This window comes from Ornithorhynchus anatinus, chromosome X2 (genome assembly GCF_004115215.2).
Source record: "Ornithorhynchus anatinus isolate Pmale09 chromosome X2, mOrnAna1.pri.v4, whole genome shotgun sequence".
In the NCBI taxonomy this organism is placed as follows: Eukaryota; Metazoa; Chordata; class Mammalia; order Monotremata; family Ornithorhynchidae; genus Ornithorhynchus; species Ornithorhynchus anatinus.
Window position 1 is genome coordinate 2,741,801 of NC_041750.1, and position 21,163 is coordinate 2,762,963.

General features: G+C 59.0%; 1 protein-coding gene and 1 long non-coding RNA gene across 3 annotated transcripts; both read right to left on the reverse strand.

Annotated features, from left to right (window-relative positions):
• Positions 1–10,325: 10,325 nt before the first annotated feature.
• On the reverse strand, positions 10,326–15,271 carry CXXC5 (CXXC finger protein 5). 2 transcript variants are annotated; one of them, XM_029052464.2, is made up of 2 exons: positions 14,408–15,271; positions 10,326–11,387 (listed from the first exon to the last, which is right to left on the reverse strand). In XM_029052464.2, exons 1-2 carry the CDS (start codon positions 15,209–15,211, stop codon positions 11,346–11,348), a joined length of 846 nt encoding a protein of 281 aa, XP_028908297.1. In that variant the 5' UTR covers positions 15,212–15,271; the 3' UTR covers positions 10,326–11,345. The 2 variants fall into 2 exon arrangements, with proteins under 2 accessions (XP_028908297.1, XP_028908296.1); XM_029052463.2 differs by having other exon boundaries at positions 10,326–11,390.
• A 45-nt stretch (positions 15,272–15,316) lies between these two features.
• On the reverse strand, positions 15,317–20,527 carry LOC114807336. Its single transcript, XR_003755378.2, has 3 exons — positions 20,392–20,527; positions 18,152–18,310; positions 15,317–15,429 (listed from the first exon to the last, which is right to left on the reverse strand). It is a non-coding gene; the product is annotated as an uncharacterized LOC114807336 (long non-coding RNA).
• Positions 20,528–21,163: the final 636 nt, after the last annotated feature.

The following is a 21,163-nucleotide window of genomic DNA, read 5'->3' on the forward strand; positions in this document are numbered from 1 at the left end:
CTGACTTTCCCACACTGGGAATTGGGAAGTGGAATTGGGCAGCTCTCCTACCTCACACTGGTCATCTCATACCTCTGAATCTCCCCTCTCAATCCCTGACTTCCCCCCAGTGACATAATAATAACAATAACAACAACAACAACAACAATAATAGTAATAATAATGATAACTGTGGCATTTGTTAAGCGCTTACTCTGTGCCGGCCACTGTCCTAAGCACTGAGATGGATACAAACAAATTGGGGTGGGCACAATCCCTGTGCCCACATGGGGCTCACAGTCTCAATCCCCATTTTACAGCTGTGGTAACTGAGGCACAGAGAAGTGAAGTGACACACCCACTGTCCCACAGAAGACGAGCGCCGAGCGGGGATCAGAACCCGTGATCTTCTGACACGTAGGCCCGTGCCCTAGCCACAACACCACGCTGCTTCTCTGTGCCCAGCGTGGGACCGGAACTGTGTCCAACCCAATTATCTTGCGTCCACCCCGGTGCTTAGTACAGCGCCTGTCACATAGTGAGCGCTTAACAAACGCCACAAAATGATGGAGCAGAGACTGGGGACAGGGGTCCGGGAGGAGGGCTGGACGATGAGGGGGAGGAGGCCGGGAGCGGGGCGGGGGCTCCGGGCACTGAGTTTCAATGGCCCCTTTGATGGAGCCTGAGAGGAAGCGGCTGAGACGTGCACTGGACAAAATGCAGCCATAGAAACGGAGCCTTAGGCGGGGCAGGGGGTGAGGCTGGGGGGATCACGGAGACACCACAGAAGGGGGGGTCAAGGGCTTTGATGTTCTCCCCCGCCCCTGCCCCTGCCCCCCCGCTTCCAGCCGAGCTGGCGGCCTTACCCAGATAGTAATAATAATAATAATAACTGTGGTATTTCTTAAGCTCTCACTATGTGCCAGGCACTTACTAAGCAGTGGGGTGGATACAAGCAAATGGGGTTGGACACAGTCCCTGACCCGCATGCAGCTCACGGTCTTTATCCCCATTTTACAGCTGAGGTAACTGAGGCCCAGAGGAAATAATAATAGCAATAAAAATGGTATTTGTTCATTCATTCAATCGTATTTAGTGAGCGCTTGCTGCATGCAGAGCACTGTACTAAGCACTTGGAATGTACAATTCGGCAACAGATAGAGACAATTTGATACCAGGCGCTGTACTAAGCAGCGGGTTGGATACAAGCAAATCAGACTAGGCACGTTCTCTATCCCATGTGGGGCTCACAGTCTCAATCCCCATTTTACAGATGAGGTAACTGAGGCCCAGAGAAGTGACTCGCCCAAGGCCACCCAGCAGACAAGCGGTGGAGCTGGAATTAGAACCTGTGACCTTCTGGCTCCAGGCCCCGTGTTCTATCCACTACGTTACGCTGCTTCCCCTGAACTCACCTACCCCTAATAATAATAATAATACTAATAATGTTGGTATTTGTTAAGCGCTTACTATGTGCAGAGCACTGTTCTAAGCGCTGGGGTAGACATAGGGGAATCAGGTCGTCCCACATGGGGCTCACAGTCTTAATCCCCATTTTACAGATGAGGTAACTGAGGCCCAGAGAAGTTAAGTGACTTGCCCACAGTCACACAGCTGACAAGTGGCCGAGCCGGGATTCAAACTCATGACCTCTGACTCCAAAGCCCGTGCTCTTTCCACTGAGCCATGCTGCTTCTCTAACTGCTACCCCTAACCACTCCCCAACCTGGAATGCCCTCCCCTGCTGGCCTCTTTGCCCCAAATCTCCGCTTCCCTCCTTCAAACCCCTCCTCAAACCCACCTCTTCCAGGAAGCTTGGCTCTGGCTTGACCCCAGATTAACCTCCAGTCATTTTAATCATCCCAGTTCCCCCCGCCCAGTCCTAGTCCAGTTCTCTGTGACTTGCATTTGTCCGCTTCTGATGTTTACGTTCTCGTGCGTTTTCCCATTCACAGAGGTTTCTGTGTTTATTTGTAATTTAGATTCCGTCCGCTTTCCCATTAGACTGTCTGTCCAGCCGCCTTTTCTGACATATTTAGAAATTAGGCCCCGGGAGGAATAGATTGGGTGGGGGGTGCAGTTTCGGAGGTAGGACAGCTGTCCAATTCCACGCCATCCGCCATATGGAAGATTTTTTTAAATAACTGATGTCTGTGTCCCCGCCTAGAGGGTAAGTAAGCTCCTTGTGGGCAGGGAACGTGTCTACCAACTCTGTCATATTATAATAATAATAATGAATAATTACGGTATTTGTTAAGTGCTGACCATGTGCCGGGCACTGTCTTAAACGCTGGGGTGGATACAAGCAAATGGGGTGAGACACGGTCCCCGTCCCCGCGTAGGGCTCGAGGTCTTAATCCACATTTTACAGACGAGGTAACTGAGGCATAGAGAAGTGAAGGGATTTGCCCAAGGCCACTCGGCAGACAGGTGGGGGATCTGGAATTAGAACCCATGACCCTCTGACTCCGAGGCCCGGGCTCTATCCATTACATCATGTTGCTTCCCAGCACAGGCGCTTAGTACAGTGCTCTGCACATAGTACGCGCTCAATAGATACGATTGAATGAATGGTACAGTGCTCTCCACCCAGCAGGCGCTCAATAAATCGCACCATAATCATCAATAATATCACTGACTGATTAATTCATTCATTGGAGGGGAGGGGTTTTCTGGGCATTAACCGGAAACAAATTAAATGCAAGTGACGCCCCTGGTTGAGGAAGTGGGGGTTTGAGTCCCCACTTGGCCGGTTTTATGCAGGAACCTTCCCCCCCACCCCCGACCTATTTCTTACCGTGCCCAACCTGATTAAGTTGTATCTATCCCAGTGCTTAGAACAGTGCTTACTACATAGTAAGCGCTTAACGAACACCATCATCGTTACTATGATCAGCCCCGGCCGGGCCTGCCGGGGCCCCTAGGGCCCATATCCCGAGTGGCCGCTCGCCCTGACCCAGGAGCAACAAAAGCAGAAGTAAGGGGGCCCTGGGTCCCCGGGTCATGGAGGGAGGCAAAAGCGGGAGGTTTCAGGAAGTGACCACCAACCAGAGCTCTGGCTGGAGCCGGACTTCCTGCCTCCCGCCCCGTCCGTGCCTGGGGGGTCCCCGGAGGGCGGGGGAAGATCCGCTTCCTGTCCCCGGCCTCAGTTTCCCCATTAGCGAGGCGCAGGGAGGAGGTTCTCCGCAGGCAGGATGTGGTTCCTTTTATCATCACGCCCATCCCATTCTCGCCGTCTACCCTAAATCCGGTCGGTCGGCTGCAGTGCCGGAGGGCGCGTAAGGAGACTCGCCCCCCGCCCCCCCCATCGATTTGGGCCTCAGAAGCCCCTCCGCCCCCGAGCCCCGCCAACTCCCGTGGAGTTGGCACGGAGATTGGCACCCCAGCCCACTTCCTGTCCCCACCCTTGCCCCAGAGACTCCCAGAATGACCACCTCCCCGCTCCCCGCACCGCTTACTGTATTTACTCACATAACGGCGCACTTGGGGGGCGACCCAGGCACCCCCTACCCATCTTCCTCCGTCCCCTGCTACTTCATATACCCTTCTTTAAGTCTGCCACATCCACGGGGACGTTCCAGGTTAGAGGCGATACCCGAATTTCTCCCCTTCCGAGGGGGAGAAACAGTGGCCACGTTTAATCAGGGTAAACACAGGAGGGGCTTCTTTCTAGATACCTTCCACTATGGGTTGGGGGAGGTTCGGGGCTCACTGAGGAGGAAGGTTGGGGGCTGCTGGGGAAATTCCTGAAGGACAACTCTCTGTCTCTCCAATATAGGGCGAAGATCGTGTCCACTAGCTCTCCTGCACTCCCTCGAGTCCTCAGTACAGTGCTCTGCACACAGTAAGTGCTCCATAAACACCACGGATTGCCTGATCGCTTGACTGACTCCGGCCCACTTTACCTGGGTGTCCAGAGCAGTAGGGCGGTGACCGAAACTTAATCCCGGCTCCGCCCCACGTCCGCTGTGTGGTCTTGGGCAAGTCACTTCGCTTCTCCGGGCCTCGATTACCTCATCGGTAAAATGGGGATTGAGACTGCGAGCCCCATGTGGGACGGGGTGGGACGGGAACGGTGTCCAACCTCATTGGCTTGTATCCGCCCCAGCGCTCAGTACAGCGCCTGGCACCTAGCGAGCGCTTAACGAATACCATTATTGTTATTATTATTATCATCACCCCGTCCCAGGTTGGATCTGAGGGCCGGCCGCGGGAGACGGGAGCGGAGAATCCCCATTTCAGTTCCCTGTAAGGAGAGAATTCAGCTGATGAGAGATGCCCCCCTCTCCACCCCCGCGGAGGCTGCTGGGAGCGGCCGGGGTTGGAAACCAGGCCATGCGGCTCCGGCGGCCCCAGGGCTCCCACATCCTGGATGGGAGTGGGAGGGGGTCGTGGGGCGGGTGGGGGAGGATTTTTCCGAGCCGTGGGGGGTGCAGGGGGGGGTCACGGGGAGGTCAGCCTGCTAATTGCGTCAAAGGGAGGAAGCCGGGGGAGGGGGGGCCGGCTGGAGAAGGGGGGCGGAGGTGGGGGGGGGCGGGGGGGATGCAGCTCACAAACTCCGGGCGACCGAGCCTGGAAGTGCTATTTTGTCAGGAGCAACAGCAGGAGCGGAGAGCAAACTATGACGTGGAGCGCGGCCAAAGCCGCGTTGGGGAGAGAGTTGGAGAAGGGGGGGACTGCCGGAGGGGGAAGGGCGGGAGGGAGGAGAGATAGGGGTGGGGGCAGAAGGGGAGGGCCAGAGGCCGAGGTGACAGGCCAAGAATTCACCCCTCTGTACGGCCCTTCCATGGATGGGGATCGAGAAATCAAAAATCACCCAACAGAGCAGGAAGAGCATACCTCATTGGCTGCCCGGGGGGGCATTTTAATCCTCGCCAGCGTTGTCTGCCAGGGAGAGAGCGGGGAGACGGGGACAGTTGGGGGGCGATGTGTGTATGCAGGGCTCAGCTCCTTTCTACTGAAGGAGCATTACAAAGCCAGCCCCAAATGGCCAGAAAACCCCAGAGGTCATCCCGTCCTTCCCCCTGCCTCCACGCCGCCGCCGAACACTGGCTGGTTTGCAAGCCCTCCAGGGGGCTGTGGCCTCTTAGCTCTCTCCATCTCAGCCCCTCTATCCCGACATCTACCGCCGCTGCTTTGGTTGGGGGGAGACTTGAGATTAAATGAAACCCCCTCCTGATGGGTGACCTTTGACCTCTCCTTCTCCGCTTCTCAGAGGATTCAGGTCTCCTGACCAGCTGGAGACTCTCGGGCTCCTCCTTCGCTTGTTCCAACGGGGATGGAGGTCGGGGGCGGGGGGAGGGTGCCCAACGGTTGGGGCTGAGCCGTTTCCCAGGGTCCCGGGGAACTTGCGACTTGCCAGGACCCCCTGGTTCTGCTCCCAGAAAACCTCCTGCTCTCCCTACTAGTATTTATAGTTGCGCACTGTGCCTAGCGCTGTGGTAGATAAGAGATAATCAGATCAGACCCAGCCCCTGTTCCACTCTGGGCTCACTTAAAGGGAGGGAGAACGGGATATTTAACCCCATTTTACAGCTGAGGAAAATGAGGGTCACAGAAACTAAGTGACTTGACCCAAAGTCATACAGCAGGCGAGTGTCAGAGCCGGGACTAAAACCCGAGTGTCCCGATTCCTAGTCTCACGTTCTTTCCGTTAGTTCACCCTGCCTCTCCTCAAGGACAAAGCAGCTGAAGGCTGAAGGGACAGGAAAGGCTACCAAGATGGTCAAGGGGAGGAAAGAGGAAAGAGTTTGGGCAGATACAGACTGAGCGGGGATGGATTGGATTTTACAGGATCGAGAAAGGAGTGGTTGGGGCACCCCTGGAATTTCTGGACCCCCAAACCTCTCCCCCGCGAAACCCTAGAGCAAGGGGTACCCAGTGAGGCGGGGTAGTGGAGGATTCAGAGCAAACACCCCGTAAGGTGTCTTCTCCAGTGTGGTGCGGGCACGGGGAATCGCTCCCTCAGGAAGCCGGGCAGCCGGGAACGCCAGCCCAAACCGCGGGGTTCGGACAGATCCGTGGACACGCATCCATTCTGGAGCACTAGGGGAGAGTCGGGGTGTTGGACGGTCCATTTTGGGTCAGTGGGGGAGAGTCGGGGTGGAGAGGGGAGTCTCAGGGGTGTTGGAAAGTCCGTCTCTAACCACGAGGGCAGTTATCCAGGAAGGCAACCAGCAACTATTCCCTCCATGGGTCCGGGTGTCACCGTCAGAGACTGACTCCATCCGCCACGGGCCTTAGTCGAGGCTTGGTCCCAGGGAAATCAGCCAGGGAAACCAACAGGACAAGCTGGCTCTCTGAAGGCGGCCTGGGCCGGGATTGGTCTGGGGTCCCGGGTTTGCTGAAGGCACGGATCTGGGGGGAGGGGATGGAACAGGGCAGGCCGGGGGGTGGGGGGTGGGTGGGATGGGGCTTAGGTCCCTTAGCTCCCCACGGTGGAACGGTGTCGATCTGAGCCAGACCCGGGGCCGATTTGGAGCCAGAGCCCGGACCACGCGGAGGGAAGGGGCTGCTTCGGGGGCAGGGACGGGGACAGGGGCAGAGGAAGCAAACAAAGCCGGACTCTGGGGAGGGCCCCTCTCTCTCCCCCGCTCGGACGCACCATCCGCCCCTCTCCGGTCCGGCGCTGCCAACCGGCGCCGCCGAAGCCGCGGAGCATGGAATGCTATTCCAGCTGCGAGGGAGGGGGCGGGAGGCCGAGTGGAGAGCCCCCTCCCCCCGTCTTCTCTCCCCTCCCCCCCACCTCCCCGTCTCCCCTCGAGCGGCCTAGGGAACGGAGCCCAGGCGGGCGGAGAACGCGCAGCTGGTCCTGCCACCTGTGCCTGCCACGCTCCAGCCTGAGACCGAGCGCCCCCTCCCCACGCCCCACGCTGCCCCCTGCCACGCCTCCTCCTCCGGGCGGCCCCCTCCCTGCCCGTCTGCCCCTCACCCCCTTCCCCCACCCACTCCCCCACCCCTCCTGCCATACAGCCCCTTCCCTGCCTCAAGTCCCTTTCCTCCGCCCTCCTTTCTCTCCCCCGCAACAAGAGGCAGCGTGGCTTAGTGGAAAGAACCCAGGCCTGGGAGTCAGAGGAGGTGGGTTCTAATCCCCACTCCGCCGCTTGTCTGCTGTGTGGCCCCGGGCAAGCCACTTCACTTCTCTGTGCCTCAGTTCCCTCATCTGTAGAATGGGGATGAAGACTGTGAGCTCCACGTGGGACAACCTGATTACCTTGTCTCTACCCCAGTGCTTAGAACAGTGCTTGGCACACAGTAAGCGCTTAACGAATACCATCATCATCAACATCACTCTACGCCCTGCTCCCCCTCCTGCGCCCCATCGGACCACTTCCTCCATGCAGTCCTCTCTCTCTGTCCATCTGCCCCACGTCACCTTCCCCGTGCGGGTCCCCTACTCGCCTTCATTCAATCACATGTACAGAGTGCTTACTGTGTGCAGATCACTCTACTGAGCGCTTGGAAAAGTACAAAACAGCAGTAAAGAGAGACAATCCCTGCCTCTCCTGCCCCCCATCGGACCCCCTCCTCCATGCAGTCCTCTACCAGTCTGCTCCGCACCTCTTCTCTCCGCACCCCCGCCCTGCCCCATCGCATCACCTCCTCCATGCAGCCCCCTCTCTGCCAGCCCGCTCTGTGCCCCTTACCCTCTCCTCCATGCAGCCCCACGCAAGCCTGTCCTCCCGCACCTCCACCGCGACACCTCCCTGGCACGATCGCCTCCGCCGGCCCGCGCCCTTCCCATTGCGCGCCCCTCTACCCTGGCCCTCCCCCGCCGAGGGACCTCAGCTGGGGTGGAGTCGGGGGAGGAGGAGTCGGGGGGCCCTGCGGCAGGCATCGCCCCCCACCCCACTCGCCACCCTCCCCACCCTGGACACGAAACTCCAACCCAACACCGGCCAGCTACGGGGAGGAGACATCCCGGGAATGGTCAGGCCGAGGGCGAGGGGTGTGGACAGGGTAAACACTGAAAGGTTGCCCTCCCCAATCCCACCCCGGCAAGGCGAGGAGTCCCCAATGAAGCGGGGAAGGGGCTGACTCAAAGCAAACGCCGACTAACGTGTCTTCCCCCAGCGTGGGACCAGCGTGGGGAATCGTTTCCCCAGGAACCCTGGCAACCGGGAATAGCAGCCCATCCCGGCGGGGTTGGACAGATTAATGGACGAGCGTCTGTGCTGCGTCGCTAGGGGAGAGCCAAAGATGGAGGAAGGAGAAGCAGGGGTGTGGGATGGTCTGTATTGGATCACTGGGGGGAGAGTCAGGGATGGAGAGGGGAGTCGGGGGTGTGGGGTGGCCTGTGCTGGGGGACTGGGAAGAATCAGGGATAGAGAGGGGAGAGGCAGGGGTATTGGACGGTCCATGCTCGGTCACCGGGGGGAGAGGCAGGGATGGAGAGGGGGCGTCAGGGGTGTTGGATGCCTATCCCAGGGATGGCCAATGGGTCTGAATCCGGGTGGCAGTGTCCACATCCACATGTCTGACCGCCCTCCTCCCCTTTCCATCCTGCACTGCCCTGCCAGGCACAGAGTCTCCATCCCGAAAGCTGAGTCCCTGGTCACCTAGGCGAGTGGCTTGGACATGAGAGGGCCAGGAGCTGAGCCCTTTGGACAGGCAAACCAACTGACAAGGAAGGCTGAAATCCAGGCTTCCCTCTAGGTGCCTTGTCCCCCGTCTCCCTCCATCTGTCCCTCTCCCTCCGAGTCTCAACTACGGGAACCTCGGGGTCCGGTCCGAACATCGAGGGGGTTCAGAGGACGCCCCACCTCGGCCCCCTCTCCTCCCCAGCCCCGCACGCCAGCCACCCGAAGAGATCACATGCAACCACTTGAAAAGGAATTTTTGCCGGGCCTCTCGAAGAGGTTGGCAGTCGGGCCCTTCCCTTGGCATGGTTTCCCTTCCCCTCCCGGAGGGAAGCCCCCTTCGGCCCCCTCCCCTATTCTCCTCTGACCCTGGAGGTTTTCCAGATTGCCCGTATAACCCTCTCACCAACGGACCACCGCCCTCAAGCAGGCAGGGTGCCTTCCCATGAGGCCAAGCGGCCAGGAAGCCGTGGCTTGGGTTTCTGGGAATGGGGGTGTCCTGTGGGGCGATCGCTGAGGGCCAGACTGGGGGGCCCCGCTGCCTCCCATCTGCCCCCCCTCCAGGAAGGCTAAGGGCAGAATGCCCCAGTCCTGCCACGAGGGACGCAACACGACGCTATGACGTGACGAGAAACTGTTCACAGAATCCCACGGAATGGAAAGCTCGTCCCCTGGGGGATTCCCCCGGCCCCTCCCCACCCCTTCCCTGTTCTCCTTCAAGCTCCCGGGGCCACGGGAACCGAGACTGAGGCTCAGTGCAGAACATTAAAACAAGCCAGGACCCGTTTGGGAGGACAACCGGCTGGAAACTGGACCGACGGGGCAGTCAGGGGCCGGCGTAGGCCTGATTCTCTTTCGCCTTTGAGAAGGCGATTTTACACCCTGCGGTGTCCCAGGGTCCCATACCTACCACGCTCCGTGGCCTGCTTGCCCTTCCTATGGTCTTTCCTGAAACCCTCCTGCTGCCAGGGAAGCCCATTTCCTATCGTTTGATCTCCGGTGAAGACGGTCAGTCCTCTGGGACTGAACAAACGGGTCTCTGTTCTCCCTCTACTCTTCCCCAAGAAGGCAGAATCAGGGGTTATTGGATGATCTGTGCTGGGTCACTGGGGAAGAGCGAGGGATGGAGAGGGGAGAGTCAGGGGTGTTGGACGGTCCTTGCTGGCTCACCTTTCTAAGCACTGAGGTAGATACGAGGTTGGACGCGCGATCCCTGTCCCACATAGGACTCACACTCTTAATCTCCATTTTACAGATGAGGTAATTGAGGCATGGAGAAGTGATTTGCCCAAGGTCACACAGCAGACTCTTCTAATAAGACGCTGAGATGGGTGGGGACTACAGGTCTGACAAAGCCAAGGGGTGTCCGGCTCTGCAGGAGCTCAGGCAGGGGGGCTACTCCCCCTGGGTGGTGGCATTGCATTCTCCCGAGTGCTTAGCACGGTGTCTAGCACTCAGTTGAGCGAGAGACTCCGAGAGAGAATGGGTGGAGTCGGAATCAAGGGGTCCCGAGAAGCCTCAGACAGCCGAGCCCGGTGAGAGGTCGGGGGAAGAGGTTCTGCTTTAAAGGGAGAGAAAAAGGTTAGACAGTCCAAATGCACATGATTCCCCCAGCCCTCCCAACCCCTCAAGTTCCCCAAACTCCCAGGGACGGTGCCCCCTTCCCAGACTGAGAGGGGAACAGAGATTTAGGAGGGGCAGCCCCTTTCCCGTCCCCCCGCCATCCCCCTGTCCTCCCGGCCCTGAGAGCAATGAGAGATTGGGGAATCATGACACAAAACATGCTTTCGTTTTATTCACAAAACAGCTCGGGTGGCTAAAACATTACAAACAGCGTCTTCATCTCGGGTGTGGGGCTGGGGCCGGGGCCGTGGGGGACCCCCGGGTCAGCGGAAGGCGGGTGGGAGGGAGGGGCATTTCATCTTGGTTATTTTCACCGAACCTTGGGCAACATTATAAAAACAATTTCCTCTAAGTAAAACTCTGGCTGAGGCATCCCGCCATCTAGATTAATAAACTAAGGTAAACTTTTTTTTTATTCTTTCGAAGCCTGTGTTGGGGGCAGAAATTAGGTATTTTCCGACTCGAAACACCAAACTCCTCGCGGGTCAAACGTACGTGTGTGAACGGTAAGGGGAGGGTTGGGGGGGTGGGGGGGTGTCTACGTCGCTTTAAACATGTTCTCATTATAAACATGAAATTGAGTATTCTATAGGGAACTATGCACTATTTTATGGCAGGGAGGGGGTTAAAGAAAATTTAACTGAGGGTAGAAGTTAACTGCTAAATTACAATAGTGCTTATTAGTAACTAGATTTCAAAAGGGTACTGAAAATTTACATTTTCTACACAAAACTGCATCTTCCACACGTAAACAACAGCAACACCAGAACACAAAGAAAATGATTGTCCCATAGTCCGTCTATTAAATCTTGGTACTTTACAGATTCATTTTTTTTCCCCCACCCTCCCCTCCTCGTAAAGCAGTTAAATGTTTGATACTAGGACTGGAAGGTGTTAAAACCAAAAAAAAAAAAAAAAAGAAAAGAAAACAAACAAAAAAAACCCCCAAAAAATAAAAATAAAAACCAAAACAAAAAAAAAAAACCAAAACAAAACAACCCCCCCCAAATTATAAAAACAGGAATGAAATCTGCGAGAGAATATTTTTGGTTCTAAAAGAGACACGGGTGTGTATCCATTGTTTGCATCCCAAAGCATCTTGGTCGGTCTGGCGGGAGACCACACAAGCTAGCAGGAAACACTAGGGCCTTGGGGTTGCGACCTTCACTGAAACCATCTGAATGCCGTTCCTGTAGGAAGCATGACCTTCTAGAGAAAAAGGAAGAGAAGAAAGGGAGGGGAAGGGAAGGGAGAGAAGGAGGGAAGGGGCAGGAATTAAGTCAAATCCACAGAACTTGGGGTACCCCCACCCTCCCGAAGCTTTATTCGTTCATTTTTTTAAACCCTGACTCTGTGCCAGGCACTGTGTTATGTGCTGGGGTGGACTGTAAGCTCAGGGAATGCGTCTATTGTACCGTACTCTCCCAAGTGCTTGGGTCAAGGTTCTGCACACAGTCGGCTCTCGGTAAATACGACCGAATGAGTGAATGAATGAGCTAATCAGGTTGGACACAGCCCATGTCCCAAACAAGGCTCACAGTCTCAATTCCCATTATAATAATAATAATAATGTTGGTATCTGTTAAGCGCTTACTATTGCAGAGCACTGTTCTAAGCGCTGGGGGAGATACAGGGTCATCAGGTTGTCCCTCGTGAGGCTCCCGGTCTTCATCCCCATTTTACAGACGAGGTCACTGAGGCACAGAGAAGTGAAGTGACTTGCCCACAGTCACCCAGCTGCCAAGTGGCTGAATACAGATGAGGTAACGGAGGCACAGAGAATTTAAATGACTTGCTCAAGGTTGCACAGCGGACACGTGGTGAAGCCAGGTCCTTCTGGCTCCCGGCCCCATCCTCTCCGTACTAGGCCACGCTGCTCCTTTATTGTTTCCTGCACCCTGAGAGATTCAGGGCGTCCACAGAGTCACCCAGGACTGTGGTGAGGAGGTGACCTCTCAGTTGGGGTGCAATTAAAGCTTCAGTTCCCACCGCCCCGGGGCAACTGACAAAGTCACTGCCGGGAATCCACCCTGAAATGAACTTCTCTCCCCTCCCAACTCCTCAAATCCAACAATTACTCTCCCTGCCTTCAAAGCCTCATTGAATCTCATCTCCTCCAAGAAGCCTTCCCTGATTAAGCCCCCCTTTCCTCTTCTCCCACTCCCTTCCGTGTCACCTTGACGTGTGCCTTTTGTTCATCCCTCCTCCCAGCCTCACATCACTCCCGATTAGACTGTAAGCCCGTCAAAGGGCAGGGTCTGTCTCTATCTGTTACCGATTTGTACATTCCAAGCGCTTAGTACAGTGCTCTGCACATAGTAAGCGCTCAATAAATACTATTGAATGAATGAATGAATCACTCACGTTCGCATCTGTCATTTATTTATTCATATTAACGTCCATCTCCCCCTCTCGACGGTAAGCCAGTTGTGGACAGGGAATGTGGCTGTTCTAGTGTTGTAGTGTACTCTCCCAAGTGTTTAGTCCAGGGCTCTGCACCCAGTAAATTGCTCAGTAAAGCTGAATGATTGACTGACTTCTTCAAGCTCTTAAGGGGCTCACTGACGACCCCCCCAATTTAGTTCCGGACTTGGGGGGTGTCTTCCTGGATCGTGGCCGTGGGGCTCCCCTGATCCCTTTTTCCCGCAGTTGGGGCTGGGGCTGGTGTTCCCCGGCGGGGTGGAGAGGAGCAGGGTGGTCTCTGAAGAACTTCCCGCTGCCCCCTACTTTGAGTCCCGGCTCCCACCGCCCTCTCCCGGCCCCTCGGAGGGGAGGGGGGGTAAGGAGGGATAGCACAGTCTCTGCACACAGTGAGTGCTCAATAAACACTACTGGTCGACTGAGGGAGATCCAGGGGATGAGGGGCCTGCCGCTAGTGGGGGGCGGAAGATTGGTCGCGGCTCCCCGGCTAGACGTTGCCCTTCAAGTATGACACCTCTGACCTTCAACCCAAGGTTCTTGCCTGTCTCCCTCCCTACCACTGGCCCCCCCAAGGGCCAGCCCCGCTCACCTCGGTCCGATCTTCCCCTTCCTCAGCAGAATTCTCCCTTTCCAGCTCTCCCCTGACCCCCAGTCTCCTTCATCCTGCCTTCCTGACATCCGTAGCCCCGGGAACCAAGCCTGGCTTCCTGCAGGGGACCCGGGAGCGGGGGTCATCTCATCCAACCCCCCGCCTCCGAGCGGAACTGCACCTCACTGGGCCACGAGGACGGGAGCCCCTCCCCACCGTGGGTTTCCAATTCATTTTTCCTCTGTCACTCCCCACTGCCAGAGAGCTTGGCAATGGGTTGGAGGCTCTCGGGGGCTCTTTCCTTTCATACAGAAACAGTGTGATCTAGTGGAAAGTGCAGGCTGGGGAGCCAAGAGACGGGGTTCTGATCCCGGCTCCGCCACTTGCCTGCTGTGTGACCTCGGGCAAGTCACTTAACTTCTCTGAACCTCAGTTCCCTCGTCTGTAAAATGATGACGGTATCTGTTAAGGGCTTACTATGCTCCAAGAAGACACCAGTTGACCCCCTCAGACTGTGAACCCCATGTGGGATGGGGACCGTGTCTCGTATCGGCCCCAGTGCTTAGCACGGTGCTTGGAGCATAGTAGGTGCCTAACAAATATCACAGTTACCATTAATGGTGAACTGTGATAGCCTGGGGACCAGATCAGGGCAGGGAGGAGCCCCTCTGGGTACCTCCAGGCTGCTCTCTGGCAGACCAGGTGCTGGATATCGCTGTCCCCGGCCCGCTGGGCGACCCCGGGCGAGTCGCAGAACCTCTCTGGGTGGGACCTGGGTGGGACAGGGACTGTCACCGACCTGCTTTCGTGAGTCCCGTATAGGAGACCGTGAGCCCCAAGTGGGCCAGAGACCGTGTCCGACCCGATTCGCCCGTATCCACCCCACGCTCGGTACAGTGCCTGGCGCACAATAATTGCGGTACGTGTTAAGTGCTTACTACGTGCCAGGCTCCGTTCTAAGCACTCAACGGATACCACAGTTATTATTACCGCGTATCTACCCCAGCGCCTCGCTCAACGCTTGGCACCTACAGAACGCTCCTCCAAAGCCACCGAGTCGATCATTAAAGGAGCCGGGGAAACTCCGCTTGAATGGGCGGGGTGTGCGTTGGGGTCCCGGGGACTCCCGCCCAGCCCCGGTCGGTCAGCGGACGGACGGACGGACGGAGACCGCCCACCCCGCTCCCCTGGGCCCCCGGGGCCCCGCCGGGTTTACCTCCAGGGCGGCGGAAGGCTTCTTTTTGAGTTCCTCACATTTTCTGAATTTGCAAATCTGGTGACCAGTTTTTCGGTTTCTACAACTGCTGCACTGCTCGCAGTTGACCCGCCGCCGGCAAGGCGGGCACATCCCGCAGCGCTTCCGCTTCTTCTTCCCGGAGCCGATGGCCGACGCCAGCTCGTTCTGCATAGGGTACTCGGCCAGGCCGGCCATGTGCAGGGCGCTCTCGGCCAGGAACACCCCGGCGGGGGTCATGATGAAGAGGCCGGGGTTCAGCGGGAAGGCCCCCAGGTAGGGGAACTCGGAGGGGCTGTTCGTGGTCTCCGCGGCGACCGCGGCCTCCATCTCCGCGAGGCCGTTGCCGTGGTCGCCCACCAGGGGCATGTGTTCCTGGACCACGCGCCGGAGCATTTCGGTGGACTGGGCGTACTGCTGCAGGGCCGCCTGCCCCTCCGCCGAGATGCCGGCCACCTGCTCCACTTTGCTCAGCAGGTGGGCGATGCTTTTGTGCTTTGAGGTAGGCTGGTGCTTCTCCCCCGCCGCCGCGGCCGGGGCGGGGCCCTCGCTCCCGCCGCCCCCCGCCGGCCCCCCGGCGCCCTTCTCGGGGGGCTCGCCCAGGGAGCTGCCGCCTCCGAACGGGGAGTAGTGGGAGAGCGGCCGCGACTTCTTCAGGCTCTTGTTCAGGGGCTCGCTGATGATCCCGCTGCGGTTCCGGCGCTCGGCCGGGGCGGGGGGCTCGTCCGGCCGCCCCTTCTCCTTCCCGCCGCCACCGGCCTCCCGGGGGCTGCTCAGACTGGCCATGGTGGGAGACGGGGACGGGGCCAGGCCGGCGGCCGCTCGGCCGACCGCGGGACCGGCCCGGCCGACGGGCCCCGGGCCGGGGGGAGGGGGGCGGGGAGGGGGACGCTCGGGGGCCGGGGGGCTCCCGGGGCGGCGGCCGCGAGAGGAGGAGTCCGGGGGCCGGCGGGGTTCCTCAGGGCCGGACCATGGTGGGCCGCACCGACGATCGAGCCGCAGGCCTGCGGGGAGGAAGGGTACGACTCGGTCAGGGGGCGGCCGGGCCCTCGAGGCGCCCCACCCGCCGGACAGCCGGCGGAGGGTCGCCCCCACCCCGGGCCCTTGGCCCCTCCGAGAGACCGCCCGCCACCTCCCCCGACAGGACCCCGCCCCGCTAACGGAGAGAGAGGGCACTACCAGCTTACGGGAGTCGTGGGTGGCCTAGAGGAACTGACCGGGCGGGGGATGGGGACGGGGTCCCTCTCCCCCAAGACGGTGGGCCCGCCTGGTCCTCCCGGCCACGTCTTCCCCGGCTCCTCCCCCGCCTCCGCCAGCCGCCTGCTCCCTGCCGCCACGCAGGTGGGAGTCAATTAACGTCTTGTTCCTGCGGCTGGACCGGGGGAGCCCCTCACTCTGCCTTCAATCCCCCCTCTGTACCTCCCTTCGCTGCCTGGGAACAGCCGCGCTGCCCCTTCCCCCCCAGCCCACCTGCCCCATGGCTCCCGGCCTCCCGCCCAGCCCCCAGAGCAGGGCTCTGAGGGCATCGCAGACCATCCCCCCACCCTGACTCTCCACGGACCATCCTCGGACTCGCTTCTACGCCGAACACAGGCTCCGAAAGGCCTCACAGAAACCTGGCGGCAGCTCCTACAGAAATCAGGCAGCGGTTGGCCACGGGGCTCTGCCACTCACTGTTATATGATCACGGGCAAGACCCTCAACCTCTCTGAGCCTCCCTCTCCGGCCAACGGGGGGAACAATCCCCGCTCCTTCCCCAGAGCTCGGGACCAGGAGTCAGGGGACCTAGGTTTGAATCCTCCCCCTTGCCACAATCCTGCTGCGTGACCTTGGGTTAGCCACTTCACCTCTCTGGGCCTCACTTTCCTCTGTAAAATGGGGATTCGAGACCTGTTCGCCCAGCCCCTTGGACTGTGAGCCCGACGCGGAGCAGGGACCGGGAATTGTAGTATTATTACCCTAGAGCTTAGCTCAACGCTGGGTCCCGAGTAAGTGCTCAAGAAACACCACAATTACCGTGACGATTCCCGGGATTCCATCCTAGGAGAGGGTGGGGAGGAGAGTTGGGATTGGACTCCCTAGCTGGCCCTGGTCATTGATGCTGGGGGAGGTAGGGACTCGGTCACCGAGCCTGCCCTCTCCCCCTCCACAGCTCCCCGGGACCTGAGGCCCGAGGATGCTGGTCCCGCCGGCGGCCGGATCGGCCTGACCTCCCAGCGAAAGGCTGCCGTCTCTGCCTCTGCCTGGGTCCCGGGGTTGGCAGGCTTTGGCCCCCGGTCTGGCCCCGGACACTGACCCCGTCGGTCTCGGCCGTCCCTTCCCGGCCTCACGGCCGGGTGAGTAGGGCGACAGGCCTCCTCCGGGCCCCAGTCGAGGGTCTTCCCGTCTCCCGCTTCCCCCCGTTCCTCTCTGGGGCTGACTTGCGGCTGCTTCTGGGGTGCAGCGTGCTCGGGGGCCAGTGGGGAGATAGGTTCAGTTGGCAAGAAGAGAAGGGAGGGGGTCTGGCGATTCTCCACATATCCCCTCCGACCGCTGGGCCGGCTGGGCTCTCGGACCACACGCTGAAGAGGGGGATGGGGCGGGGCCGGGATGGCGGAGATGGCCCCCCCGGGGGTCAGATGGTCGGGGACGGGGCGCCCGGCTCTACTGCGGGTACACGAGACCTTTGTCCAGCTCGGCCCCTCCACGGTGGCCCTCACCCTACCGGCCTTTCCCGCCACCCGGGCCGCCTGTAGTGTGCAGGAGGGAAGGACTGGGGAGGAAAGAGATGAGGAAGAGGGGGGAAAGGAAGCAAGAGAAGGAAAAGGAAGAGGAAATGAAGAAAGGGGAGAATGGAGGAAGGAAAGAAGAGGAGAAAGAGGAGAAGAGGAGGACGAGAAAGGGGAGGGAGGTAAGGAAAGCAGGAGAAGGAAAAGGAAGCAGAAATGAGGAAAGGGGAGAATGGGGAAGGAAGGAGAAGGGAAGAGGAGAAAAGGAGGAGAAAGGGGAGGGAGGAGAAGGAGGGAAGGGGAGGAGGAGGAGGAAAAGAAAGCGGCAATGTCTGCATTCCACTGGATCCCGATCTCAGCCTGCTCTGGGAGTCGCCCCCCCAGCCCGTCAGGCCCACCGGGCACAAAACCGGCAGGAAGTGGTGGGGTTGTCCCGTTGGGCCAAGTGAGGACGATTGCCTTGGGAGGGGGAGGGGATGGGGGAGGAGCGGGAGGAGGGGGAGGACAGGGGAAGGCCCGGACCCTACGGCTGAGGGAAGCTAACTCCCAGACGGAGGTGGAAAGCACAAGGCCTTGATCCAGGAGGATCTTCGAGGAGGAGAGAAGAGGCCCGGCCTGAGAGGCTGGTCAGTTGGAGGAGCAGAGGATGATGGGAAAGGGCAGAGGCCAGAGGCAGGACTGGCTGGGGACTGGTTCGGGGAGGCGGCCCGGCAGCCTTCGGTCTAGAAGGTCTCTGCCACGTCCATCTTCCGGAGGGCGGCCTCTCCAGTGAGGTCCAGAGAGGCTGAGTGACTTATCCAAATCCACCCAGCAGCCCAGGGTGGAGCGGAGCTGGGATTAGAGCCCTAACATTCAGAATTTGACATTCTTTCCACTGGGCCACACCGCCTGGGGTGTCCAGTCACCTTCCAGCCCCAAAGGCTGCCCGCTCCAGGATCCTCGCTCTGACGCCTGACCCCCCGGACCCCACCCACCCTCTCCACAATGCCAACCTCCCCGAGGGGCCGGGGACACCCACCTAACTGGAGCCGTCCACTGCAGCCGTGTCCTCGCTGGGTCCCGGGCTGCGGCCTCACTCCTGGGCCTGCTGGACCTTTGACCTCTGCCCTCTGGGTCCCGGGTCAGGGGCTGGGATGGCGCCCCGAAGCTTCCGGCAAACACCGCCGCATCGGCAAAGCTGGAGGAAAGGAGAGACCGTCGTCAGAGAGGACTAGTTGGGACTTCTTCATCCTGGCCACCGGCACTAACGCAGATGGAGTCCCTGGGCCGGAGCACTGTATGGGCACCTGCCGTTGGCAGAGCACTGTAATGGACGCCTACTGGACTCCTTACCATCGCCTTTAAAGCACCCGATCACCTTGCTACTCTCCTACTACAACCCGACCCGCACATTTCGCTCCACTAATGCCAACCTTCTCACTGTACCTCAATCTCGTCTATCTCACCGATGACCTTTCGCCCGTGTCCTGCCTCTGGCCTGAATCTCCCTCCCCCTTCACATCCGACAGGCAATTACTCGCCCCCTCTTTCAAAACCTTATCGAAGGCCCATCTCCTCCAAGAGGCCTTCCCTGACTACACCCTCCTTTCCTCTTCTCCCACTCCCTCCTACGTCGCCCTGACTTGCTCCCTTTCCTCATCCCCCCTCCCAGCCCCACAGCACTTATAAAAATAATAATAATGGTACGTCCACGTCTGCAATTTTATTTATTTATATTAACGCCTGTCTCCCCTTCTAGACCGTAAGCTTTCTGTGAGCGGGGAACGTGTCCGTTATAGTGTACTCTCCCAAGAGCTTAGTACAGCGTTCTGCACACAGCAAGTACTCAATAAATACGAGTGAGTGGGTATCGGGACAGGACAAAGTATCAGGGGCCTGCTGCAGGAAGAGGAGGCTTTAGTAGAGGAGGTGTGAAAAGACACAAATGACCACTGGATCAGTAGGGAAAAGAGAGCAGAAACAACCTCTCAGAGCCCTCGGCATTTCAATAAATACACAAACAAGCAGATAGTCCATAAGTCGGCGATTCAAAAACCAAACAAGCAGATACTCTCCTAAGCACTGATGGAATTGAAGGGATGACTCGGCTGGAGGGAAAGGGGAGTCGTGGAAGACCTCCTGGAGGTGGGACGCTTTCGGGGGGTGCTGTGAAGGAGGGGCGGGATGGGGTTTGGAGAGGGGAGGGGAGGCAGTGGCAGGAAGGGGATGGGAGGAACTGGAAAACCGAGCCAGGCATAGAGAGATTTGCTGGGAAGAGCAGGAAGGGAAAGTGTGGACGGGGGCGCGATCGGAGAAGAGAGCAGAGGTCAGAGGGAAACTCTGGCGGGGGGCCTTGAGGTCAGTGGTTGGGAGTGACGGCCAGGAGAGTACCGAGGGTCCCCCCCGCTCATGTAGGACCTGCCAGCTGATGGGGGTGGGGACGCTGACCCTGACTCCGTCCCAGGAGTGAGGGAGGAAAAAGGATGCCCCCAGAGCGTGGGAACCCCAGAGCTTGGGGGCCAGATACCAGGGACCCTAGCATCTGGGACCTAGGGCCAGCCAAGCCCCTGAACCAGCAGTCCTCAGTTGCCCCATCTGCATAATTGGTGGGATCAGCCCCAGCCTACTCGGTGAAGGGAGAATGAGAGGACTGGCCTAGTTGGCCTTGGTGATTCAGGAGGGTCTGCCCTGCTAGGACCATCAGGAGTCTCTGAATCAGCTGACCGGGGCGGGGAGGGGGTGAGCTTTGGGACCCTCTGGAGAAATCCAGGAGGGAGGGTCGCTGCACCTGGGCTGGAGCCCCTGGGCTCCCCCCATAGTGGAAGCAGCATGGCCTAGCAGAAAGCGCATGGGGCTGGGAGCCAGGAGACCTAGGTTCTAATCCTGCCTCCACCACTCGCTTGCTGAATGATCTTGGGCAAGTCACTTTTCGGTGTCTCAGTTTCCTCCTCTGCACACAGCAAGCACTCGATAAATACGACCGACTGCCCGACTCCCCTATGAAACAGGGATTCGATACCCATCCTTCCTCCACCTTAGACTGTGAGTCCCGTGTGGGACAGGGACTGTGTTCAGCCTGACGGTCTCGAGTCTACCCCAGCGCTTAGCACATAGTAAGCCGTTGCCGGATACCACAATTATCAGTATTGTTTAGCGGGAATTCTCAGAAGCTCTCTCTTCCCTCCATCCTCCGCTCTGTGGAGCAGCCAAGAAGGCCTGGCCCGGGAGGCCGGTCGACCCCTGTCCGACCCCTGCCCAGCCCAACCGGGGGGGTTTCACCTTGTCCCCTCGAAAACGGGCCAGGGCCCGAGAGCTGGACCGGAAGCGGCCTAGGTTCTGGGGAGGTTCCGGCCGGGGGCAGCCGAGGGGAAGAGAGGAGCCATCCTGGCAACCGGTCCAGGCCAACGGCCCCACGTCCCCCGGAACCCTCTCTCGGTGACATCATAATGACCCACTTCCACCAGCAGCAGGTGGGCAGCTGGGAAGTCGGTCAGTGGTATTTATTGAGCGCCTACAGAGCACTGTACTAAGCGCTTGGGAGAGGACAAGAGAACAATCCCCAGCCAGGTCCCACTGGGGAGTTAAGGCTCTCTTATCAGGAAGGAGCAGAGAGAAGCAGCATGGCCTAGGGGAGAGAACCCGGTGCTGGGAATCCGAGGACCCGGGTTCCGATCCCGGTCCCTCACTCGCCCGCTGGGTGACTGGCCCAGTCACTTCATTTCTCTCTTCACCTCCACTTCCTCATTGGGGATACAATACCCGTCCTTCCTCTTTAGATCGTGTGCTCCGTTTGGGACGGGGACTGTGTCTGACCCGAGAATCTTCCATCTACCCCGGTACTCAGCATTTATTAAGTGCTTTGCAAATTATTAGTGTTATGAGCATTACAGAGGGTGCAGCCTCAGCCGAGTCACTCCAGACTGGCGGAGGGAATGCTGCGGGCTGGGGTCCGGGCTTGAGAGAATCCGTGGATTTGGGAATCCGAGCAGGGGGAGGCTACAGGTGACCGAGGGCGGGAGTGTTTTTCCGTCCGCCCTCAATTGCTCTGATT